The following is a 26,814-nucleotide window of genomic DNA, read 5'->3' as shown; positions in this document are numbered from 1 at the left end:
TCAAAGACTCACCAGTGGGTTCCTCCCCGGCCACAGAGGAGCTGCTGGAGGGGGCCTGCTGGGTGGCAACGCTGGCCTCCTCTCCCGAAGCGCCGCCGCTCTCGTCTTCCTCCTCCGGTTCGGTGGGACGAATGATCGGGGGGTGCTGGCAGGTGTCAACGGGGACAGCTGGGCCTTGCGGGGCTGGCTCGCCCAAAAATGAGTTCAGCCGCTCAAAATAGGGGCAGGCATCAGGCCCTGCTCCCCTCCCCTCCGTGGCCCGCACGTACCCCAGCCGCAACTCCTTAACCTTCGAGTGGACCTGCTCGCAGTTGCGGCTGGGGTGCCCTTGCTGGGCGAGGTTCCGGGCCATCCGGGTGTACAGCTCAGCATTCCGGCGGCGGGACTGGAGGTCATGGAGACCCTCCTCCTCCTCCCACAGGTCCAGGAGGGCCTCCAGCTCCCTGGGGGTCCAGGATGGGGCCCTGCGCTTCCGGCCCCTGGGGGCTTCCTTCTCTGCCCCGGGTGACGGTGGCTGACCACCTCGAGCTGCCATGCCTCCGCTGAGGTGGCTGGGCAGCACACTTGCCACGTGGCAGAGCTGGGAAGGGAGGTCTCCGGGGGCCTCCTGCCACGTGCGGCCAGTAGTGTGTGTGCTCTTTAAGCCCTCGGGTAATGCGGAAGTCCGTGGCTTCTACGGGGTCTCCCGCCGTCCAAACCGCTTTTTTACGTTTCTTCTGCTTTTCCGGAAAAGCTGTCTACACTGGCCCTTTTCCGGAAAAGCTTTTCCGGAAAAAGGACTTATGCCCGAGCGGGAGCATCGTACGGTTTCCGGAATAGCGGCTGATTTTGTACAGTACAGCATCGTTGCTTTTCCGGAAATTCAAGGGCCAGTGTAGACAGCTCGCGGCTTATTCCGGAAAAGCGGCTGATTTTCCGGAATAAGTGGCCCAGTGTAGACACACCTTATATGACTTGACCACCTGCATTCTGCTACAAAGACCTTTTACATCTGCACTTGAAAGGGAATCCTCTGAACTGTCATTCATGTTAAAATTCGACACTTGCCAACAAGGACTTAAAAAACATTTGAACTATCTCACCCATTACCAAGACAGTTTCCCCAATTATCACCTCTAATACCATTAACTCACAAAAAACCCACTCTCCCTACCTCTAATATCATCAATTCACAGACACTTACCTTCCTTCCTCCCCCTCCCCCGCATTCCCCTCCTGTTCTGCAATGTGATTTGTCCTTTTCATATTTGTTCATTTTTTTAATTGTATCCTTTGGTATATATGGTTGTGACTACTTTCTTCCACTATTTGATCTGAGGAAGTGGGTCTGGCCCACGAAAGCTCATCATCTAATAAACCATCTTGTTAGTCTTTAAAGTGCTACATTGTCCTGCATTTCGCTTACACTTATGGTTGTCTGACATTTTCCATTTCCCATTTTTGGTTGCTCATAAATTTTCCATTCTAGGTACTTAAGGCTGATTTTTTTAAGGGTTCAGCAAAAGCAGTTCAGCCATGTCAAAGAACACAATTAGGGAAAAATGAGTTATTTTGCTCATATTAAAATAAATCCTAAAACTGTTTAACTGAGAAACTGAAGTGCCTTCATGCTTTGACATTTAGTAGAGTGACCTCCCTTTGTGTCAGAGGGCAATCTTTTTACTGTTCTCAAGGAAATTTGACTAGTCAATCACATGCTTAATTTAGAACAGGAAGTATTTACTCAAGCAGCAGCAGAGACAAAAACTAAAAAAGCAAATGCAGTACAGTACTGTACTGTGTTAAAAATAAACTACTAAAAATTAAGGGACTGTTAAGTACAATATTTGACAAGGCAAGAAAATTCTTTTTATATTTGTTTCATTTACATTAAGATAGTTAAAAGCAGCATTTTTTTCTCCATAGTAAAGTTTCAAGGCTCTATTAAGTCAATGTTCAACGGTAAACTTTTGAAAGAATTATTGTAATGTTTAGCTCATAGTTATAAACATTTCAAAGTTATGAACAATCTCCATTTCTGCAGTGTTTGTAATACTAAAGCTCTACTGAATAAGCCTTTTTTAAAAAGTTTGCATATTCTCAATAGGGACCTGTTAGAGTTTGTTGCCTGTGCAAATTTAATTTGGCCCCTTGTGCACATGCTTTATGCTACAGTCTTCAATTGCATGATCACATATTATTTTTCCACAAGACCCATGCTTCCTTCATGGACCTTTTATGAGGGTGAATAGATGTTGTGTAATTAATGATGCTGTTTATAAGATCCCATCCCCATCTGCTACAGAAGATAGAAGGCATGTACCAAACAGGCCCTCTCAGAGAATGACAAAGGCCTGGCCACTTTTTGTTTAAAGGCCCCAGCCCAGCCCCAGACCCTTGATGTATCTAACTTTTCATCCACAGGGTCACACTAAAATCAAAACAATATATGAAAATGAACACTTGAGACATTTATTTATTAACAATTAAGTCATTATACCAATAGCTGGTATATTAAAATGTAAATTTTAATTGTGAGTTTCCACTGCAAGCAAAACTCTTCATTTTAGCAATGCTTTTCTGGCTTTGTTGTGTGCAAACTCCATTATAATTGAAGAAAAATCTAATTTACGTGCAACATCACTGTTAATGTTAAGCATTGTGAGCCCATTCAAATGCTCTTGTCCCATTGTAGAACAATGATAGTCCTCTACTTGTTTTAACACGTTTAACACTCCCTGCATCACCTGAAGCCACTGATGCAGGGAGAGTGACAAAAATATGTAATGCAATTCTGATATTAGGAAATACAATCGACAGACCGAGATTACAAGATTTCGTGGATTCGATAAAAGAGTGTAATCTAGACCTATCCTTGGTAATGAACACTGCTCCAAAATCTATGATTCTCACCTGATAAGCAAAAGTTTGCGACAGGTATCTAGTGAGTCATTGTATCCATCAGGAATAACTTCTTCTTCAGGAGCATCTTTATCAAACCAGCTCTTCCACCCCTTCTCATTACGGGATACCTAAATTTATTACAAAAATAAATACATAATCCTTGTTCATAAGAAAATGTACACAGTAATTTTAGAAAATTCCATTTAATGCTATCCTTCATATTATTATCCAAAATATATGTCACATGATGGAGAGATTCTCTAGCATTTCTAGATATATATTTGTGACAGATCTATTTGAGCATCCACTGGCTGATCACCCACTAAACTGCTGTGAGGAGAATACAAACCTCTGTGTCCCTAGATTGTTAGGTGTTTTAAACCTAAAAGGCATGAATGGAATCCAGCTACTACACCTATTCTGGGAATCCTTGGCACATTCTATGGGCCTAGACCCTTTATCTGTCATCTCAGACGAAAATTAAAATCTGCTGTTCAGCAGCCTAGCCCCTAGATGAAATGGTGACTCTTCAGACTCCCCCATCTTTAAACATACCCTCTCACAGAACTCTATCTCAGGGTGTGAATTTTCTTGTTTAGTGCGTATCTCTCTCTGGAGACTTTTAGGGTATGTCTACACTACATGGCTCAATCAACGGAGCCATGTAGATGAGCTTTGTAGACATAGCAAAATGAAGCAGTGATTTAAATAATCGCAGCTTCATTTCCATCAAAATGGCTGCCTCACTGTGCCGATCAGCTGTTTGTTGGCTCAGTGCGGTAGTCTGGACGCTCAGCGGTCGACATCAAAATCCTTTGTCAACCACCCCGTTATACCTCGTGGGATGAGGTTTAATGGGGCAGTCGACAAAGGCTTTTGATGTCGACCGCCGAGCATCCAGACTACAATGCTGAGCTGACAAACAGCTGATCGGCACAGTGAGGCAGCCATTTTGATGGAAATGAAGCTGCGATTATTTAAATCACTGCTTCATTTTGCTATGTCTACAAAGCCTATCTACATGGCTCCGTTGATTGAGCCATGTAGTGAAGACATTCCCTTTGGGTACATCTAGACTACAGGCTTTTGTCGACAAACCCTCTGTCGACAAAGAGCGTCTAGACTACAGCAAGTTCTGTAGACAAAGCAAGCCACTCTTTGGACAAAGAGTCTAGACGCTCTCTTTTGAAAAAGCACAGTGTAGATGCAATAGTGCCTTTTGTCGACAGAACTCTGTCGACAAAAGGCATTATTCCTCATAGAATGAGGTTTACCACCGTTGACAAAACTGCCGCGTTCTGTCGACTTACTGTTGACAGAACTCGGTGGTAGTGTAGGCGCAGGTATAGTTTTGTCAACAAAAGTCCACTGTTGACGACAGAACACTGTAATCTAGACATACCCTTATAGTATTTGTGAAGCAGATAACACATATGCTTTGCACAAGATTTTAACATAATTTCTCTTTCACTTAATAAAATAAAGCACAAGAGAATCCAGAACATTTAGAAAACACTAAACATCCTAACTGTACTTCACTGGAGAGAATTTGGGAGAGCATCTGAGCTCAGGAAGCAAGACAGAGTCTCTGCCTTATGTAAGCTCCTATATGCAGCAATGTTTCTCTCTCCTCTTGAAATAGAGACAAATGGGTCAAAACTTCCAATGCCTCCTAGTCTTATGTGTCTCTTTAGTTTATGTGACCATTTCTAACACATGGTTTCATTTATTCTGCCTTTTGGTTACTTTCCACTGCTCTCCTCTTTCCCGTCCCTTCAGAGACCGGAGGAAGTATCTTTTCCCTTTGGGTGTAATCACTTTCTCAAAAAAACTACAGGTTCAACCTCTATGGTCCAGATTTCTATAGGCCAGAACCATCTGTGGTTCAGCATTCCTGTTATTACTTCTGGGCTTAAGCAATCATGGGGAAAAGCTAGCCCTCCAGCTCAGCAACTCCTTCCCCACCCTTCCAGAGCTTCCTGTGCACTGCAAGCTCAGGAAGGGAGGCGGAAGAGAGGTAGAGGGAAAAGGAGGGATGGGGGACACTCAAGGGAAGGCGTAGCTCATAATAGAGTTTGGGAGCACAGTCTGGCTGCCGCGGGGCTCAGTGTGCTCACAGTGTGCTTTTTCTGTGTGAAGGAGACATGATTTTCAGGCAGATAAGGCATGGTGGTTACACATGCAGAGAGGCATTCATGATACAGTAGTTTGGATAGTAACTGCTCATGATAACTTCATAATGTCAACCAAAATTCATAACTCATTTAGACAGATTCCTAAATTGTTTACCATGCTATTTATTCATTATAGGGCTAGAAAGGACCATTGTGATAATCTAATATTAAGATATTACAAAAATACTGTGATACTAAGGTATAGTCTCCAAATACTTTGCTTTAGAATAGATTACTACCCAGACAGAATAATCTGTGCTGGAAGCTAGGAAATTCATCTATTTGACATGATGATTCTATACTACAAACATGAAGGAAGACGAGTATTATAAAAACAGTTACCTCTCATAATTGTTGTTCTTCGAGGTGTGTTTTTCATGTCTATTCCATATAGGTGTGTGTATGCTGCATGCACGATTGTCAGAAGGTTTTTCCCTCAGTGATACCTGTTGGGCCAGCAGGGGAGCCCCCTTGAGTGGTACCTGCATATGTGTGAATATATACCCCCTACCAGCTCGCTACCCCTTCAGTTCCTCCTTGCTGAAATTCTCCTACAAAGAGGTGGGGGGTGGGATTTGGAATGGACATGAGCAACACATCTTGAAGGACAACAGTTACATGAGATAAGTAACTGTTTCCCCTTCTTCAAGTGATTGCTCCTGTCCATTCCATGTAGTGACTCGCAAGCTGGAGGGGAAGTTGGAGATTACCTCAAAATGTACTGCAAAACCACTCTGCCAAAGGCTGTGTCATCCCTGGCCTGCTAAGCTATGAAATAATGATTCATGAAAGCGTGAATCAAGGACCAGGTGGCCACCCTGCAGATATCCAAAATGGGCACCTGTGCCACAAAGGTAGCTGATGAGGCCTAAGATTTAGTGGAGTGGGCCATAAGTATCAGAGCTGGTGTCTGGGCCAGGTCATAACAAACCTTGATACAAGACGTAATCCAAGAGGAGATATGCTGGGCCAAAACTGGAAGACCCTTCATTGTATCTGCTATTGAGATGAATACCTGAGGGGACTTAAGGAATGGTTTTGTTCTGTCTAAATAAAAAGCCATGGCATGTCTCACAACTAAGGTGAGTAGAGCCTTTTCTTTATCTGTTTGGGATAGACCATAAGCCAGAATATATCCTGTTTAACATGGAATTGTAACACTATCTTGAGTAAAAAAGTAGGATGCAGATGTAGCCTGACCTTATCTTAAAGAAGATAGTACAGGGGGGATCCAAGGTTAGGGTTTGGAGCTCGGACACCTGTCTAGCAGAGGTAATGATTACCAAAAAAGTGATCTTCCATGAGAGGTGCAACAAAGAACATGCCAATGGTTCAAAGGGGAGACCCGTGAACTTTATGAGATCCAGACTGAGGTCCCAAGGTGAGAGAGGCTGACACATATGCAGGTACAACCTATCCACCCCTTCAGAAAATGGTGTACCAAGAGATTCACAATAAATTATTTGCCCTGGGAACCCGAGAAGAATGCAGAGATGGCTGCAAGGTGAACTCTGACTGAAAAGGTGGAATGCCCCTGCATCCCAAGGTCTAAAACAGGGGTCAGCAACCTTTTCAAACCAAAGAGACAAACTACATCAAAATTCAGAACAAGTGGTCAACAAAGAACCCTATAAGAATGCCCATTTGAATGACTGAAAATATACAACATAATATTATTGATAATTGACATAATGATTAAGTATTAATAGCATAAATGAAACATTGTACTCACAGAATTTATTTAATGGGACTTCTGCTGCTGCCTCTTTTCATACATTTCTTTGAAGTTTATATCACAACTGGACAAATTCCATTTTGTGCACACATTCAGGCTGTCTTCTGTCAATCTTATGGCAAGGGGCTGGGGATGTGGGGTTGTAGGAGTCTGGGTTGGAGTGTATTAGGGGCTCAGGGCAGGGGGTTTGGGTGTATGATCAGCTAGGATTGGTATGGGGTGTGTGTGTAGGTGTGTTATGATTCTGAAGCCATATGGGGGCTGGGTCCCAATTAGGAGATTGTTGGCTAGGCTTCATTTTTAAATAAAGTAAAATATGTCCAACATGAAAGGTTTCAACATTGTCTTTATTTATGCCAGGGATGGGGAACCTTTTTTGGGTTGAGGCCACTGACTCACAGAAAAATCAGTGAGGGATCACACAAGTGGGAAGCAAAATAAAAAAAAAAACCCTCCAGAAACCCCAACCCTCACTGATGTGTCCTTCAACTGAAACACCTAACTCCTCTGGTGCTCCAGCCCCATGATGGGGGGAAGGGCAGGGAGGACTGAGGTTAAAGGCCTCAGGACAGATTTACTCTTCTGGGGTTCCAGATTTAGTGGATGTTCTGGGGTTCCAGATTTAGTGGATGTTGTAGGCTCTGGGGTGGAGCCAAAAATGAGGGGTTAAGTGTGCAGGACCGGGCTGCCAGTGAGTGGGATAGGGATGGAAATGCAGGATCTGGGCAGGAAGTGTGGCTGAGGGAAGGGGGTAGGAGTAGGCTGGTAGTAGGGTGTCTCCCCAGGAGGAAAGGGGCAGGAGTGGGATGAGGGTCAGGGTCTCAGCAGGGGAAGGTGCATGAGGGGGGTGGGAGTGAGGGGTCAGGGCATGATGGGGTGGAAGGCATTTACTTGCTTTCATGCCACTTCACAGGCACCATGTAACATGGTCTTCTGTTGTTCCCATTTGCCAGATTCTGGCCAATGGGAGCAAAGGTGAAGCTTCCAGGAAGTGTGTTCCTGAGGGGCTTTTTCCCTGCATGCTGGATCTGATGAGGAGGCTTGGGGCTTTCTCTCCCCAACCTTCTCCCCTGCAGGAAGCTAGGGTTGGCGTTCCAATCTTGCAGGGAGCTGTAAGGCTGTAGTACCAATGCTGTCTCCCTGCTGTGGAAGGAGCTCAGAGGGAGGGGGGGGCTGTGCAGGAGTTCTAAAAGAGCCATATCTGCCTCCTTAATGAGCCATATTTGGCTTGCAAACCATGGGTTGCTGACCCTTGGTCTAAAAGGTAGTCAAGGATAAAGGGCTTCCATAGAGGGGAGGTCCCACTGGGCAGCCCAAATGGAGAAGCATATCCACTTCACCAGATATGTAGCTCTAGAGGAGGATTTTCTACTACCTAATAGGACTTGTGACCTTGCTCAGAACATTGTTCCAACCCCATCAGCCATCAGTGTCCTGAACTTGGGCTAGATGGGCTAGAACTTGGGTGAAGGAGATGTTCCTTATGAGCTAATCATCCAGGTAAAGGAAGACCTGAACCAAGTGCTTCCAGAGGAATGTGGCCACCACTGCCATATACATGGTAAAGACCCTGGAGGCTGAGGAGAGGCCAAAGGGGAGCACGGTAAATTGGTAGTGGTCGTAATCTACTGTGAACTGAAGGAAATGCCTGTAGGCTGCAGTGATCTAGATATGAAAATAAGCATCCTTTAAACTGAGGGCAGCATACCAGTCCCCCATGAGGTAGGAGGGCATAATGGAAGCTAGGATTACCACTTTGAACTTTGCCTTGGCTATGAACCCATTGAGGTATGTGAGGTCTAAAATGGGATGAAGGTCTCCCCTGACTTTCAGTACTAGGAAATAGTGGAAATAGAAACCCTTGCCCCTGAATTCTGGTGGAACCACTTTTATTATTCCTATCACCATGAGCTGATGCACCTCCAGACATAAGAGATTGTCATGAGAAAGGGTCCCTGAACAGGGACAGGAAAGGGGGATTGGAGGGAGAAGGGAAAGGAATGGGAAAAGTTTTCAATTAGCAATAATCGCGCCTCGGATTATCCTCATTGGCTACGATACTGCCACTGCGCAAAGCTATCCATTTTCCACCATTTTCCACTCCAACAGTCTGTTGTGCTATGAGATCAGGCAAGCTGGAAAATGAATAGATGACTGACAAAGGGTAGGTCTAGAGTGTGAAATGGTACGTTGTCCCCGGGAGCCCCTTCGAAATCCCAGTTAGGGTCCTGTGTCTTACTGGAGTACCCTGACCCTGGTCCGAGGAGGATCATGAATGACACAGGCCATTCCTGCTGTTATAGTTCCCGTCCCTGTGCCTAGAGAAATCAGGCAAGTGGCCCTGCTGGAATGAGTGAGATGGGGGCCTAGGATTGTGCAAATATCTCTGAGGAGCCAGAGTGTGAATAATGAAAGACTCCCTCTTGGTCTGCGGTTTAAAACTGCGACAGATCTTGCAGTTGACGGAGATTTATGCTTCCAGCAGGCACTTAAGACACATGTCATGTGGCTCATCACATGTCATAGATTTAAGGCACTGTGAGCAAGGCTTAAAGCCCTGAGGACTGGGCATGCCCCAGTGCAGAGGGGGCAAAGCGTGGGGCGAACCCCTTAACTATCTAATAATTAAATTATAACAACTAAAAGTTTCATAAGAACATAAGAATGGCCATACTGGGTCAGACCAGAGGTCCATGCAGCCCAGTATCCTGTCTGCTGACAATGGCCAATGCCAGGTGCCCCAGAGGGAGTGAACTGAACAGGCGATCTCTCTCCTGCCATCCATCTCCACCCTCTGACAAACAGAGGCTAGGGACACCATTCCTTACCCATCCTGGCTAATAGCCATTAATGGACTTAACCTCCATGATTTTATATAGTTCTCTTTAAAACCCTGTTATTGTCCTAGCCTTTACAACCTCCTCAGGCAAGGAGTTCCACAGGTTGACTGTGCACTGTGTGAAGAAGAACTTCCCTTTATTTGTTTTAAACTTGCTGCACATTAATTTCATTTGTGGCCTCTAGTTCTTATGTTATGGGAACAAGTACATAACTTTTCCTTATTCACTTTATCCACACCACTCATGATTTTATAGACTTCTATCAAATCCGCCCTTAGTCTCCTCTTTTACAAACTGAAAAGTCCTAGTCTCTTTAATCTCTCCTCAAATGACCCGTTCCAAACCTCCAATCATTTTAGTTGCCCTTCTCTGAATCTTTTCTAATGCCAGTATATCTTTTTTGAGACGAGAAGACCACATCTGTACGCAGTATTCAAGATGTGGGCATACCATGGACTTATATGAGGGCAATAAGATATTCTCTGTCTTATTCTCTATCACTTTTTAAATGATTCCTAACATTCTGTTTGCTTTTTTGACTGCCGCTACACACTAAGTGGACGTCTTCAGAGAACTATCCACAATGACTCCAAGATCTCTTCCTGATTAGTTGTATCTAAATTAGCCCCCATCATATTGTATGTATAGTTGTGGTTACTTTTTCCAATGTGCATTACTTTACATTTATCCCCATTAAATTTCATTTGCCATTTTGTTGCCCAATCACTTAGTTTGGTGAAATCTTTTTGAAGTTCTTCACAGTCTGCTTTGGTCTTAACTACCTTGAGCAGTTTAGTATCATCTGCAAACTTTGCCACTTCACTGTTTACCCCTTTCTCCAGATCATTTATGAATAAATTGAATAGGTTTGGTCCTAGGACTGACTTTTGGGGAACACTACTAATTACACCTCTCCATTCTGAAAATTTACCATTTATTCCTACCCTTTGTTTCCCATCTTTTAACCAGTTCTCAATCCATGAAAAGATCTTCCCTCTTATCCCATGACAACTTAATTTACTTAAGAGCCTTTGGTGAGGGATCTTGTCAAAGGCTTTCTGGAAATCTAAGTACACTATATCCACTGGAGCCTCCTTGTCCACATGTTTGTTGACCTCATCAAAGAACTCTAATAGATTAGTAAGACATGATTTCCCTTTACAGAAACCATGTTGACTTTTGCCCAACAAATTATGTTCTTCTATGTGTCTGACAATTGTATTCTTTACTATTGTTTCAACCAATTTGCCCAGTACTGATGTTAGACTTACTGGTCTGTAATTGCCGGGATCACCTCTAGAGCCCTTTTCAACTTGAACTAGAATAACAACTAGAAATTTCTAAAAACTACTAAGAACTACTAAAATAACGAAACCACTAAGGTGCACTTGCTAAAGCAAGCTAGGAGTGTTCCAACAACCATCATGGTCTGTAAAAATGAACTCAGGGGGTGGCGGGCTGGCAGGGATATATATGCGCATATATGCAGGCACCACTCCAGGGGGCTCTCCTAATGGCCCAATGGGTACTGCTGAGAGAAAAACCATCCGACAATCATGCATGTTTCACATTTACACCTACCTGGAATGGATATGAGCAATCACTCAAAGAAGAATTGATATGTGTCTCAATAATAAAGAACTAAAGATAACAGCTAAAACTGTCACATATGCCAATAGGGACCAAATGGCCAAATATGCCCAAGTAAAAAATAACATCTGATACCAACCTACAGCCATCATATTATGCAGCTTTAGAAATGCCAAATGAGAATAAGTCTGACCAACAGAGTGATCATACCTCTCCTTGAATATCTGTCAAGCTATGACTATGAGACCATGATGATGGTAACTATATAAAACCCTAAAAAAACAGAGGCAAAATTGGGACTTGAATGGAGTGACTGAAGGTATGTCTATGTTGCACACTCCTTTTGGCAGTGTACTGTGTACTTTTGCACATAGCCCTTCTAGTGTGAGTATAAATAATAGTGTAGCCAATGAGGCCCAGCTTAAGTAAGTAAAGACATGGCTGAAAGGTGTGGGGAATGCACACAAATGCATAAAAAACAGGTTACTCATTTTGTGCAGTAACTGGTATTCTTTGAGATGGGTGTCCCTGTGGGCACTCTACTGTAGGTGTTCTGCATTTATAACTGGAACTTTTTAGCAGGAGTATTCCCCTGGGCACCAGCGTGCTCATGCAGCACCACTCACAACACAGCAAGCATACCGATGCGTGCGTGATGTCAACTGTCCCCTCAGTTCTTTCTCTATTGCAGAGAAATGTTAAAGCTTCAAAGCAGTGGGGAGGAGGGCAGGGCGTAGAGAGCTCACAGGGACACCATCTCGAAGAACACGAGTTACTGCACAAGGTGAGTAACCTCTCCTTTTTTCTTCGAGGAGTGCCCCTGTAAAAGCATACAACAGGTTGTGAGGCCTGTTGTTCCACATGGCATTCCCCATGGAGTTCTTGCCCAGACCTGCCCTGGAATTATACCTAGGACACTTGGAGTTGAGTGTTGTAGCGAATAAGTCTATTTCCGCAAAGCCCCACCTGCAGAAATGGAGTTCAGGGCTTGAGGGTATATCTCCTACTCATGTTTCTGGTGGAAACAATGACTTAGCTGATCTGCTGTGGCATTTTGTTCTCCTGGAAGATATACCTTGGATATTCTGATATGATGAAGGATGCATCACATCCATAGTGCAATGGCTTCATTGCACAGCTAGTACAATCTGGCACCAGCCTGCTGGTTTATGTAGAACACACAGGCAGTGTTGTCTATGTATACCTTGACTGCTTTGCCCTGAATTAAGGGGAGAAAGTGTTCACATGCTCTTCTTACTGCCTGTAACTTGAGTACATTGATGTGCATACTTGACTCCGTGGGAGACCATCTCCCTTGAGTAGTGTGGCCTTTCATGTGTGCACCTCATCCCTCCAGTGAGGCATCAGTCACTATGTGGACAGACAGAGCAGGCTTGTGGAAAGGAACCCTCAAGCAGAGGTTGTTGTGTTGGAGCTACCACGTGAGGGCTTCCCTGTTCTTGTTTGTAGGGCTGAGTTCTGACCAAGCCAGGAGCAGTTGAGAAGGAACTGAGGGGATGGTTGGTGGCGCGTGTTTGTGCGCCATTGTGTGTGCACCAGCACACAGGGGAATACTGCTGCTAATTCTGATTATAAGTGAAGGAGTGCCAAGATACCTACAGTGGAGTGCCCACAGGGACACTTCTCGAAGAAGAACCTACCTAGCTCTCTATTCTAGGCACCGTGCCCCCCTGGAAGGGTGGGAGAGTGAGGCAAAGATTTCACATGCTCTCCTGCCCTCAGGCCAATCAGGGACTGTGGGTGAGGAAGCGTGCAAAGTCTCCTGGCCCTGCCCATTCTGCCTGAGGCCCCACCACTTCTGGGGCAGCCTGCAACCACTTCTGAAATTCAAGAAGTGACCTCCCCCTTAAAAAATTATTGTCCAAACCAGTCTAGGATAATGGGATCCCAATCTGATTGGTATTTTTTAGTATTAATTAAATAAACGTAAATAATTATAACAACAGCAACACCACCTGATTCATAATTTCTGCAAATTGTGGAAGTTTGCTCAGTTCCACCAGATTCAGCCATGTCATGTCAAGAATCCACCGGAATGGCTTGGGAGGACAAGCTTTTAGATCCAGTGCTGCACCTCCTGGAATAAAATATTGTTGTGATACATATGAATCATGATTGATATTTCTCTTTCATTGTGATAAAATATGATAGGAATGCCAGCAAATAGTACAATGCAAGCTATGCTTAGGAACTCAGAGAATAGTTATGGCAGAGCAGGAGGAAAACAAGGATGAAGAGTTTTTCTGTTCACATCTTCTCTCCTACTTCTTTTTTGATTGCAAGAAGAGGATATCATCTACAACTTCTCAGTGTTTTCTATGTGAGCAGCTATGTCCCACCAAGATGCTCACTTTGAGATTGATTTTCTGTATTTATCTTCTGAATGTCAGGATCCCTATAATATAGTCATCAGATCATTTTGACCATCTATGCTGAATAGTATAAAATTTAATATTTTGCAAGGTCATGCCCTTGAATCTGAGAAATTATTGCTAAATCCTAAAGTATACACTATACTGATGAGTAATCAAAAATGTTACCCTTGTTCAACCTTCTGAACAAAAGTAAATAGTGGTTGTACTTGAGAAGTTTTCTCTGTTTCGAGCTATCAAAACTTATGTTAAGAAAGGGAACTGCTCTTTGAATCAAGTAAATTCTTTTAAACTAAAAGAAACTTTTCAAGTTCAACTATTACAGACTCACTACAATATAATGTAGGTACAGTATTACCACAGCCGAAGCTGAGCAATATGTTAACAGAGCTGGAGGTGACACAAACTGTGATGGCAATTGACTTGGTTTTAAACATTATTTTGTATAGATAGCTTGAAACATTTCTTCATATATAGGACATATTCTTAAATCTATTTCACAATCCTGCAGATCTAGAATTTACAATCAGTTTGCTTAATTTTTACAGGATGAAAACTTGCTGATTCAAATATTTATTTTATTCTCAAATGATTTATTATCCTGACATTATTTCCTGATACATGATTATGATTATTTTTATTCTGTGAATAAATTAACTTACCTTATGATTGTTTACCTGCAAATTTTCCTTTGTTAGAAGGGATATGTTTGTAGTTGTAGGGGGCAGACTGAAAGCTGACTGAACAGCTGATGAGGGACTAACCTCCAATTTTTGGAGACTCCACCCTTAGTTTTAAGATGCTTCCAAAGCTAACCCCTCTGGACTGAGAAACACAAAATTAATCTCTTATCTTGCATCAGCATTTTACAAAAATAAGTTTAACAGATCTCCCCTTTTCAGGGAAGTCTGGATCTGTGGACTCATTCCTTTGAAGAAGCAAAACTTTTCAGGTAACCAACCACAAATTCTCTCTCAAAGCTAGGCCCACTAAGTCTCATGGTGGGATTTTGTCATCTGTAACAAAATTCCCAGGGAGGGAACATTCCTGACTAGTGTTTCTTAGAGAATAGGTTTCCTTATTCTAAGGAATCATGATAGTGTGCAAGGCCTACTTGACAAAGACTGCAGTGGAATAAGGCTATGTATCTTGTAAAACTTGGTAAATGTATGCTGAAATGATCAAGTTGCAGCTTTACAGATTTATCTGTAAGGGGTCTGCCCTTTCTCAGTCCATGATATCACTACTGCTTGTACCTCTAGAGGACTGTAAAAGGGCTCACTCTCTTGCGGGCAACACTTTTTGGCTGAGGGCTCGTCGCAACTTCCCCACCCCAGCTGTCTCCAGGAGTAGAGGTGCCCCAGATGTCTTTTCTAGTAAGTTGCCTAGGACCAGGCTTCTTCTTACCCCCTTCTTGCTGCTGGGGGTTGGGGGAACCCAGGCCCACCCACTCCCCTGGGTCCCAGCCCAGGGACCCTGGAAGCAGCTGTTGCCAGCTACCAGCCTATGCTGTCTGCTACTATCTTGCTCCCTGGGACACTTCCCCAAGAAGCTGCTCTCTCCAAATTTCTTTCTCAGGGCTTTGAGGTCAGGTTCTCAGCACACCCTGACCAGGGTTCTGCATTGCTGTGGTCTATTACTGCTAGTCTTCAGCCGCTGGACCTGGATTTTAATGAGGTTTGAAGTCCAGTTTACACTCAGAGCTGTCCAAGGTGCTGCTGTCCTCCCAGTCAATCCCTAGGTCTGACTGGTTCCAGCTCCAGGGAGGAACTGCCAGACACTGGCCCAGCAGCTTCTTTTATATCAACCTGCTGGACCCTGACTGGCTGCGACAGTAGCAGTCACTCTGGTCTGCTTGAAGGACCTATTTTTTGCTTTTCTCTCTGGGGAGGAGTGAGGAAGGCCTCCAGCCTCCAGCAGGCAGTGTCGGGCCTAGTCCACCCTGTCACAAGGACTGAGTTCTTTTGCGCTATATGTGTCAGTAATGCCTCAGCATGTTCAGTGAGAGACTGATGATGCACATCTTTTTCTTGGATGGAATACAGCCAGGAAACTTGCCATTTTTCTTATGTTTTCAGTTCTTTTCAGATAAAACGTTAAGGCAGGTAAAGGAAACATACAGAAACCTGTTGGGAATACTTCAATCTTCTTAATCACTCTTTAAAAGATCTTCAAGTGGCTGTCTTGTCAAAAACCAATTCTACTAGCCAAATACTAGGCGCTGGAATTACAATTCATCCACAAATTCAATTCTCACTCTGATGGCCTCCTCAATCGAGATAACGGATGGCTGGGACATTATCAACCTAAGAGTCTATGAAGGTGCCAACAGCTCTTTGTCTGTGTAGATTCTTGTGTTAGTACCCTTCCTCTCTGATTGCTGTCCTATGATCCTTATCTGCTTATTTTAACTATACAATCTTTAGATGCTTATAGATTACCAGTCCTGCCTATTTGGTTTTCCCTCTGATATTTTCATATTCTCTGCTCTTTGTTTCTCACCCCCTTCCATTTTTTCCTTCTCCCATCTCCCTTCTCCCCTATTTATTTTGAGTCTGCACACCCTAAACTCAAAACTCCAGTCATCTGAAGAAGTGGGCTGCGCCCACGAAAGCTCATGATACTATCTACGGGTATGGCTACACTAGCCACCCTAGTTTGAACTAGGGTGGCTAATGTAGTCATTCGAACTTGCAAATGAAGTCCGGGATTTAAATATCCCGGGCTTCATTTGCATGTTCCCGGGCGCCGCCATTTTTAAATGCCCGGTAGCTCAAACTACCTGCCCGCGGCTACGTGCAGCACGGGCTAGGTAGTTCGAATTAACACTCTTAATTCAAACTACCGTTACTCCTCATTTTAATAACCTTCCTTGCTGCAGTTAAAGCGCACTGCTTCCCGTGCTATCCTCAGAGTCAAGAACAACAATTTTCTCCCTCCTCCTTGTAACAACTTTTTATGTACTTGAAAAATGTTTTCACATACCCTGTCAGTATTCCCTTTTCCAGACTAAACAAATCTAATTATTTCAGTCTTCCCTCACAGGTCATGCTTTCTACACCTTTAATCATTTTTATTGCTCTTCTTTGGACTTTTTGTTCAATTTGTCCACATCTTTCCTAAAATGTGGCACCAAGCTCTACTTCAGTTGAGTCCTGATTGGCCCAGAATGGAGTGGAAGAATTACTTCTTGTGTCTCATATTTAACAGCCCTACTAATACATCCCAGAATGTTCACTTTGTTTTGCAAGTGTTACTCTGTTAACCCATATTTAGCTTGTGGTCCACTGTGAGCCCTACATCCCTTTCTGCAGTACTCCTTCCTAGGCAGTTGTTTCCTATTCCTTATGCATGCAACTGATTGCTCTTTCCTAAGTGGAATACTTTGCATCTGTCCTTATTGAATTTAATTCAATTTACTTCAAACCACTTCTCCAGTTTGTCCAGATCATTTTGAATTATAATCCTGTCCTCCACAGTACTTGCAACCCCTCTCAGCTTGGTATCATCTGCAAACTTTATGAGTACATTCCATGCCATTTTCTTTACCACTGATGACGATGCTGAAAAGAACCGGACCCATAACTGATCCCTGCAGGACCCCACTCAATATGCCCATCTATGAATCTATGAATGCCCATCTGTGAATCACTGTTAATTACTCTCTTGGACCAATAATCCAATCCACCATATAGTAGCTCCATCTAGGATGTATTTCCCTAGTTTGTTAATGAGAAAGTCATGTCAATGTCATGAGAAAGTCTGCAAATCAATGTCAAACCCATTTTGTAAAAGTTCCACTTTGTAAAAGTACTCTGAGATATTTTAGCTACGTGATGCTGAGTATGTCCTTCGCTACAAAAAATTTTGAATCTAGAGTAGGATCTTTGAATAAGCCCTGTTTATTGTTGTTTCTCCTGTATGCTAACAGAGTTTCAGTGTAACCCTCTGGTTCTGGAAAATTCAGTTCAAATCCCAAACAGCTAGATTTAATTTGTTTGGATCCTGGTGAAGGCTTGGACCCTGGAATAACAAATCTTGCCTTGACTCAGGAACAATGGTGGCTCCACTGACATAGTCATAAGATAAAAGAAATCAAAGTGTCTTCTGCTTTTTCTTTTCTGATTTTCTGTATTACCTTGGCAATGAGACTCACTGGGGAATAATGGAAGCTCTTTGGTGACTAATTTTGATACATGCAGCACCACTATGCCATGGTAGAGGAAAGCCTCAATGCTTTCTTGATTTCCTATATTAGGGAAGGAGCAGAGGAGTCAGAGATAAAATGAGATTGCCACTTCCTGAAAAACATAAAATCTATAAAAGATGGTTTGGAAGAGTTGAACTGCCATCTTGTTCCAGAGACATAACTTCTGGTAGCCTAAAACAGGAGATGAAGCTTAATTTTGGAGTTGCTCACAACATCTGGAGACCATCTTGAATTTCACAGGGAAGAGGAAAAGCTCAGTTGTGAATAATTATAATAGAAGCTGCACACCTAAAAATAAACTCTAAAATAATGTAAGTTGGAAGATAAAAACAAAGTTTACTTTCTACTATATATAACTTTTAAAAACTTAGTAGCTCACCAAAGGAAAATCAAAGAATTATTATTTCAAGTGCAACGCCTTGTAAAATGTTTTACCTTTAATAAGTGCTTGGAATTCTTTAGGTTTGACCTGCCCTCTCTGAAGATCAATTTTTAAGGTCAGAAGAATGGTAAAAAGAAATTTGTGGTCTTCATAAAGGCCTCTGACAGAATATGTAAAAGTTTCAAAGGTAAGATACTCAATAATATTTGAGATCCTTTTCTGTGGCAAAGGAGACTTTTCAGATCTAAAGCAAGAAAATAAAATACAAGGCAATCATGTAATTAATATAGATATTAACTGGAATGCAAAGACAACAATTTTAAAGGCAAAGAAATCTATTCTTACTTGGCCATGGAGTGATCAAATAACCTTAGGAACTGAGCTAATGAAGTTTGGTACATGTTATTGACCATGCTCATTTCTGTGATAAGAAAGTAAAGAATGCTTCCTCGTGTAGCAGCAGGTCGATATTCCTCTTGTGCAGTGTTAATCTTCACTTGAGTTTCTGCTGCCACATATAACTTTTCAGATACTTCAGCAGCTGTTTGCTTAGTTGTTCGCAGTACGCCTATCAAAGATTCATCATCCACTAAAGAACCTAAAAGGGAAAATATGAAATATGCTTAGACTAGATTTTAGAATTTCCTATATGTAGAACTCAAAAATGAAAATTACAGAAATTATTTAACTCAAACTAAATGATTTACTGAGCTTCACAACTTCTAAAAAATACAGGTCAAGCAAAATAACCCCCCCAACCCCCCCAAAAAACCCTCCCAAGTTTTGTATTTAGTATGCTAGCATTCCTTGAAAAAAAAATTCAGATTCTGTGAATTAGCTACACTGAAAAATCAATTAGACTTAGAACAATCAATTAGATTCTCCTAAATTGCTCAGGCACTTCAAAAATGTTGCCTCTTATTCTGAGTAATCTTTACCTCCTTGTTTGCATGGTAAAGCTTTTTGACAGTTTCTCACTATAATTATACAGGCATAAGTAAACCAATATGTCCATGCTGGTTTATACAACATGACTTAAACTACATCCTTTGTGAATCATAGTACACACAAAGTGCTCCTTTAAAAAAATAACCATATAGCATTCTAGGTATATAGTTGAGCAGTGTTTATTGCTCTGGATTGTAGGATATACACCAGAACCAACAGGATTTCTGGGACTCAGGGTCAATGATTCTGTCAATGGTATTCTATAATTCATATGGTTTTCACTAGCTATTGCTATTTTCAAACTGTTCCAATTTCAATCTGCTACAGACAACACAGAGGAAGCTCGGTAATCCTAACCACCATTAATACCAACAGGGAGTTTCAGCTTTATAGGCAGTCATGCAGGCATGTGGCTGTGTAGAAGATGGAAGGCTGCCATTACCATAATCACTGAAATGCTACACAGATACTGCTAGAGGAAGAGGAGGATGAAACCAGGAAAAGATTTCTGCACAACATTTTCCTGAACTGGTTTCACTTGGTGGAGTGCTGATTCTGCATCTGGCTACTGAGCACTGACAGGCGGTACAGGATAGTACTGCAGACATGTGGTAATTAGTAGGGCCTGCAGAATTTCAGAATGCAGAAGGTCACTTCCAAGGAAAGCTGTGCAGCACATACCCTGGAGCTTCAATGCTGGACTAACAACATGCAAGTTCATGAAAATGTGCAGAAGCATGTGGCCATCATTGTATCAGGTCTCATAATTCATCAACAGAAACCAGTATTTCTCCATGTAAGTCCTAGAAATTGATCTCCCTGGGGGTATGTCTACACTACAGCGCTAATTCGAACTAACTTCCGTTAGTGTAGACATACCCTGGCAGGTTTACTGACATTAACATACATAGTCTGAAGAGACTGATAATGTTGGGATTTTTGAAAAATTGGCTATGTTTTATGTGATGGAAAATGGAACTTTTGATCCCTAACCACTATGAACTTCTGGGGTAGTTTCAGCTATTATTTGAGACTAACCTTACTCTCTGTATCCCTGATTTATAAAGCCTTTTATGGGACCCTTGATATGAGAAAGGGGATGTTCAATTATACTTGGAGTAGCAGCATAATGCTACTGTGCATTTGGAAGAATGGAAGAAAGAAAAGTGTAATCTCATGATAAGGTTAAAGACTCCTGAAATATCTGCCTTGTGTTTGAAGTGCTTTTTGTAGTAATATCTAACAGACATGATGATGTGCAGCCAGTGCCTTGAAGAAAGTTTCTAAATCCACCTTAGTAGATACTAATGTGATAGTTTATTTTAATGTAGCACTTAATACTTAACGGATGAAATCCTCTCCGCAGCAATATCACAGTGGCTTTCCAGCGGGTACTCTAGTGGGGTCTGTAGTTGAGACTCTGGCTGGTTGTAGAAAGTACTTATGTGATTGTAGCTTTCCAGCAGAATTTCCTCATGGCAAGGATCCATTATAGCTTGTTTAATTTCCAAAGGTATCTCCTTCATTGTTAACCCAAGTGTTCAACATTTACCAGGGGTTTGTTGGGGGTCTCTTGGAGAAAAATATATTCTATTCTATTCTATTCTATTCTATTCTATTCTATTCTAGTTCTTTTTTTTAAAACAGCCATTTTTCCAAAAAATCTTCACTTACGTCCATACTGCAATTTCATTCTTTCGAAAAAAAAAAATTGAAAGAACAAAGGGGTTTTCCTGATATTGGTAAACCTCTTTCTACGAGGAAGAAGCCTTTTTCTGAAAGAGCTCTTTTGGAAAAAGGCATGTGTGGAAGGGGAAGAGGGAGTTCTTTCGAAAGAAAAGGAAAGAGGAAAAAGGACAGGTGTGCTGGTGGACACTCTGTCCGTAGTAATCACAGCTTAAATGCAAGATAGTGTCCATTCAGTGTGAACACTATCTTTTGAAAAAGCAGATCTCTTTAGCAGGTGGACATTCTCTTTCGGAAGACTTTTTTCAGAAGATCTCTTCTGGAAAAGCTTTTTCCAAAAGAAGCCTGAAGTCTAGACGTAGCCTTGAGTTTATCATTGTAGTATCTGAACGCCTTCCATTGGTGCAATAAGCAATCTCTTTCTTTTTCCCTCCTCCTCCCCCCCCCCCAATCTCTTACACACCCTGCCATTCTGCTATCCAGGTAGACACAAAGCATGCCAAGCATGATGGCTGTAATGAACTTTGGGGTCTGAACTTGCCACAAGTTGGATTTTCAACAGGTGAACTTAGGTAAGTGTTGGCATTTAAAGAATGCAGACTGCCAGTCAAGTAGATCGCAAGCAGTAGGGAGTGTTCAGGTACCTTAATGGGCCAATAAAATGAGACGTAATCACAGAAATGTAGGGGCAGAATGGATTTCAAGACCTCCTGTGCTGAGGCAGGATCACCCTAAACATCTAATGAGAGGAATCCACAATTTGCTTTAGTAAGCTATTAAGTAAATCTACATTTCTGCAGATTTTTTGGACCTTTATTGGACAAGGAGCACAACTGATCACAGTCCTTTATAACTACTGTGACAGACTGCTGGCTAAGCCAGAGCTCTGCCACTACAGCCTTGCCTGAAAGGCCAGTTGAAGACAGCTGAGCAAGCCCAGGCTTAAGGGGTAATGGAAGCAGCTATAGGCCTCATTAGCCAAAGCGCTAGATAAGGTAGCCAGAGGGAGAGGAGCAAGGAGCCAGGGTGTGTCTGAGTGTGTGTCCCAAGCTAGGAGGAGAGGCTGGCTGAGTTAGCTGCTAGAAAACCAAAGCTCTGTAAATAGAACGTGGTGGGAAATTGGCACTGACAAGAAAAGGCTGGGGTGAATGCACCAGAAAGGGCCTCTGGTTGGTTTGTGACCTAAGAAGGGGTCCCAAAACGAGGGGCCTGAGCAAGGACCTTGCAACACATGGTGTCAAGGTTGGGATCCAGCACCAGTGAATGTGGTTGGTGGCCCAGAGATGGAGGAGACCTTGCAGTGGCTTCTCAAGCAACAAGAGCAAGTGCAGAAGACCTTGCAAAGCTTACAGCAGTCCCACCAGGCGGAGAGACAGGCTTTGCTAACCTGGCAGGCAGAGCAGCAGCAAAGCCTGCAGGAATTTACTAAGGAGCAGAGCAAGATGCAGCAGCAACTCCTGCAACAAGTGGTGGTGAGTCCCGGGGGAGGAGATGGCACCTGAACACCAGTCCTGGAACTCTGTAAAATGGGACCAGATGACCCAGATGCTTTTTGGGGACACTTGAGCAGGTAGCCATAGGCACTGGATGAGAGAGGGCTACCTAAGCCCTGTGTCTGGCTCCCTACCTGGCAGGAGAGGTTCAAGCAACCTACATGGCATTGGGGGATGATTAAGCCTGCAAATATGAGGCCGTGAGAGTGGCCATTTTGGACCAGATGGGTCCACGGAAAAGTACCGGCAGACGTTTCAGTCAGCTCGATGAACGGCAGCACTGAAGCCCTGGGCATTTGTCCAAAAGTTAATAGACTGGGCAGCCCACTAGCTGAGGCCAGAGATACAGACAGTGCAAGAAATAATGGACTCACTTGTACTCGAGTAGTTGCTGCAAGCCCTGCCAGAGAATATCCACGTGTTGGTCAGGTGCCACCAGTCTGACACAATAGATACAGCGGTCAGGCTGGCAGAGGAGTACCCTGAGGCAGAGGCTCCCTGGAGAGAAAGCAGACCCTACAGGGACAAAGAACAAGGAGGAGGAGCAAGGAGCCAGGGTGTGGCTGAGTGTGCTCCCAAGCCAGAAGGAGAGGCTGACTGAGTTAGCAGCTAGAAAACCAAAGCTCTGTAAATAGAAGGTGGTGGGAAATTGGCACTGACAATAAAAGGCACGGATGACTGCACCAGAAAGAGTCTCAGGTTGGTTTGTGACCCAAGAAGGGGTCCCAAGGAGAGGGACTTGGGCAAGGACCTTGCCACGCCGCCCTTAACTTAACTTAAGATTGCTATCAAGTTCCTCCTTGGTCTTTTCTCAAGAGTGAAAATGCCCAGTTTATTTAAACCTGTCCTTATAATTCAACTTTTCTAAGCCCTTTATCATTTTGTTGCTCTTCTTCGGACTGTCTCTCCTATTTACCCACATCTTTCCTAAAGTGTGATGTCCAGTTCTTTCCTAAAGTGTGATGTCCACAGTATTCCTGTTGGGGTTTTACCTATGCTGAGTACAGCAGAACATTTATCTCTCATGTTTTACATGTAACACGACTGTTAATACATTCTAGAATGGTATCAGTCTTTTCCACAAATGCATCAATTTGTTGGCTTATATTCAATTTGTGATTGAATGTAACTGCCAGGTCCTGTTCAGCAGAATTACTGACTACCCAGTTATACCATATTGTATTTATGCATTTGATTTTTCCTTTCTAAGGAAAGTGTAGTACTTTCTACTAGTCTTTATTGATTTTCATCTTGTTGATTTCAGACCAATTCTCCAATTTATCAAGGTCCTTTTGAATTCTAATCCTGTCCTATAAAGGTCTCGCAACCCATCTCTCTTGGTATCTTCTACCAATTTTATAAGCATAGTCTCCACTGTTATCAAAGCCATCAATGAAAATATTGAATAATACCAGAATAGTACACGTCTTCCACATCTGACAGATAACCATTGGTAACTACTCTCTGTGTAGGTTCTTCAAGAAGTTGTGCATCCACCTTTTACAGATTGATCCTCTCTAGTCTGGCACTCTTGGGACTTGACCATTTCCAAATCAGAGAATTTGCCAAGGCAAGCAGCATTACTAACACTTCTATTGCCAACTGGGCTCTTAGAAGACATTTGTGGTAAATTAGAACTAAACAACAGCACAGAACTCTGAGAGCCAGAACTGGTGGCTGTAAACAAACTTTATGGGACTGCATGCTACTCCCATAAGTGGACATGCAGCTAACTAAAATCATGCCAGACCATGGATGTTGCCAGACCAGAGAGTGCCAGACTAGAGCAGTTCAACCTGTAGTCATTTCATTTAGACTGTATTTCTCTATTATATTTATGAGAACTTAATGTGAGATTGTGTCAAAAGCCTCAGGTCCCCCCCGACCATCCTCCTGATGGTCTTACCAAGTTAGCATTGAGACCTAATTGTATTCTGTACCTGCACACAATACTAATGCACAACAGATTAAAGAGTCTGAGTTCTGAGGTGATGACTCTCTTTTAGCTATATTTAAAGAGAACAGGGCTACAAAAGGACAAAAAGGGAAACTGGTCTCAATATAGAGTATGCAGAGACAAAACAGTTTCCCTAGCCTCATTAATTAATTAATTAATTAATTAATTAAGGTTTTGGGGAACTCTATGGAGTGGAGATATAGATGTTTCAGGACCTCTGGAGAAGAATTCAACACTGAAAGTGTCCCACAGCATCTACAACCAACTTCAATGGCAGATCTTTGGATTTCTCTTCTACTGATCTCCCCCATATTCACCAAAACATATCCCTTCTGAAACTTTACGCTGTGCAAAAGGTAAAGATCCCCTGTGTAACGTCATCAGATCCAGCCTCTTCCCAATGGAACTATATTAGTCCATGCCCATACATGAGCAAGTCTAGAAGGTTCATCTCAAATGCTGGAATGATCACCTTTTTCTACTTTCCTTAGATAAGCTGCTAAAGTGTAAGTTTTATATGCTTTTTCTTGTTTTGTTTATTGTTCACATAAAGACCCTGCCATCATGATACTGATTAGTATTATTTTTCCTACAAAAATCTCTGGTTTTACTCATTAATATATAACCTTTAGTTGCGCTTAGTTTATAAAGAAGATTGTCTTCCAATTCTTTCATCTTCCGTTTATTAAAAGTTACATCTTCCATGAGTTTAATTCGCTCTCCCTCCAGTTCCTAGTATCAGAAATCAAGAAAATGATAAAACTGTTTACTGACTATATCACTTCATTATACTTAAATAAAAAGTACTTGTCCATATTGCAGCTTACTAGGCCTCATATTTTATTTCAGTTATTTTATGTTTTCTCCATTGAAATAAAGGTTATTTCTATAACTTTAAAAAAAGTTTAAGTAATGTTTTTTTCTGTTTTTATCCAGCTTCAACTATCTGAATAAGTGTCAAATGCCAGTATATAATTTTTAATGCTGACACTACAACACATTGACAGGCCCCTTTTCCACATACCCACAACTGAAACTTTATAAAATGTTAGAAGATTGTCATTTTACCCTTTTCCACTTTCATTTTTATTCCAATATAGCAATGTTAAATAAACAAAGAAGTGCCACTATTGCAGTATTAATATTGTTGTTCTTTGCTAGCTTACCTGTTTCTCAGTAAGAATAACTCTCTTCAGCAATTGATTCTCAAGTCCTTTCATCGTAACAGTGAAATCAATAACTGATGTTTTAGCATTGATCTCAGGAGTGAAAGCAGGATTGGGTAGTTTTGTAGTAATATATAATTTAAATGATGTCATTACCTCTACTTCCTTATCACCAACTTTCACCTGAAGGAAAAGTAAATAAGCATCAAGTGACAGCAAATTAATTTGGTTTTAATCAGTATGTTAAATAACTATCTACAAATCATGGGAACCCTTCATATCTTTCAATTAACAAAGATGACAATTAGTATATTTATTTGACAGGCCAAGATACAAAAAAAAAAAAAAAAAAAAATCAAACTCCAGCAGTCCAGCTCAAGAAACAATATTATTAACAGTTGAGACGTGTTAGAAAAGTAATAATATTCTCAAAATATGTTCAGAGGCTACTTCTGGTATGGGGCCTCAGTGACACCAAGGATATTATCATTATAATCTTGAACTCTCACATAATTTATCACAGATTAAACATCAAATTCTGAGAAAATTTTGACCTTTACAGCAATCATGTTTTTCTCACAAATGGAGCAGAGGAAGAAATTAATTAATCTAGTAAGGTAGAATAAAAAAGTTTTGTCTTATCTTTATTATAACAAGATGAATTTAAAGTATCTTTGCAAAAATAAATATCTTATTCAATCACTTTTATAAAGTACCACATGAAGAAGTTACTCACCCAGTGTAGTAACAACGGTTCTTCGAGATGTGTCCCCCTGTGGGTGGTCCACTCAGGTCTCAGTGCATCCTCACACTGCTTATCAGAGATTTTTTGGTAAGAAGTGCCTCTTGCACCGCGCTTAAGCACCCAGCATCTCACATCCCTGCCGTTTATTGAGTGTGCATGTGGCACGAGTTCTGTCTGTTCTTTTTCTACCTAAAGTCCCATAAAGACACCAAGCAGAGGGGAAGATGGGGGGAGGGGAAGGGAGTGGAGCACCCACAGGAACACACATATCAAAGAACCATCGTTACTGCAGCAGGTGAGTAACTTCTTCTTCTTCTTCATCGAGTGGTGTCCCTGTGGACGCTCCACTCAGGTGACTCAGTAGCAGTACTTGCTGGATGGTGGTGGACATTGGAGTCATTTATGTAGAGGAAGGAAGGACTGCATCTGGCAGAGATGTGGAGGGCATCTATGCCTTTCTGCAGGGCATAATGCTGTGTGAAAGTATGACGGGAGAACCATGTGTCTGCTCTACAAATGTCCACCAATGGTATGTTATTTCAGAAGGCCGTTGTAGACATCACACATATGGAGTGAGCCCTGATAATCTGTGGTGGCTGCTTGCTATGACGT

At 42.2% G+C, this 26,814-nt stretch overlaps 1 protein-coding gene and 1 pseudogene across 3 annotated transcripts in view; both read right to left on the bottom strand.

Annotated features, from left to right (window-relative positions):
* Nucleotides 1–26,814, bottom strand: part of DNAH8 (dynein axonemal heavy chain 8) — a 615,913-nt gene that overhangs the window by 38,325 nt on the left and 550,774 nt on the right. For all 3 annotated transcript variants that reach the window (XM_075925079.1, XM_025186355.2, XM_025186358.2), the window contains 6 exons: nucleotides 25,458–25,640; nucleotides 24,918–25,023; nucleotides 18,553–18,805; nucleotides 18,261–18,451; nucleotides 13,199–13,320; nucleotides 2,893–3,011 (listed from right to left, as the gene is read on the bottom strand). In XM_075925079.1, the coding sequence (XP_075781194.1) occupies nucleotides 2,893–3,011; nucleotides 13,199–13,320; nucleotides 18,261–18,451; nucleotides 18,553–18,805; nucleotides 24,918–25,023; nucleotides 25,458–25,640 (974 nt within the window). The remainder of the gene's footprint in view (nucleotides 1–2,892; nucleotides 3,012–13,198; nucleotides 13,321–18,260; nucleotides 18,452–18,552; nucleotides 18,806–24,917; nucleotides 25,024–25,457; nucleotides 25,641–26,814) is intronic.
* Nucleotides 8,788–8,870, bottom strand: LOC112546350 (U4 spliceosomal RNA; annotated as a pseudogene).

The sequence above is a fragment of the Pelodiscus sinensis genome, chromosome 3 (assembly GCF_049634645.1).
Source record: "Pelodiscus sinensis isolate JC-2024 chromosome 3, ASM4963464v1, whole genome shotgun sequence".
NCBI classification, from domain to species: domain Eukaryota; kingdom Metazoa; phylum Chordata; order Testudines; family Trionychidae; genus Pelodiscus; species Pelodiscus sinensis.
This window is presented reverse-complemented; position numbering and strand designations above follow the sequence as displayed.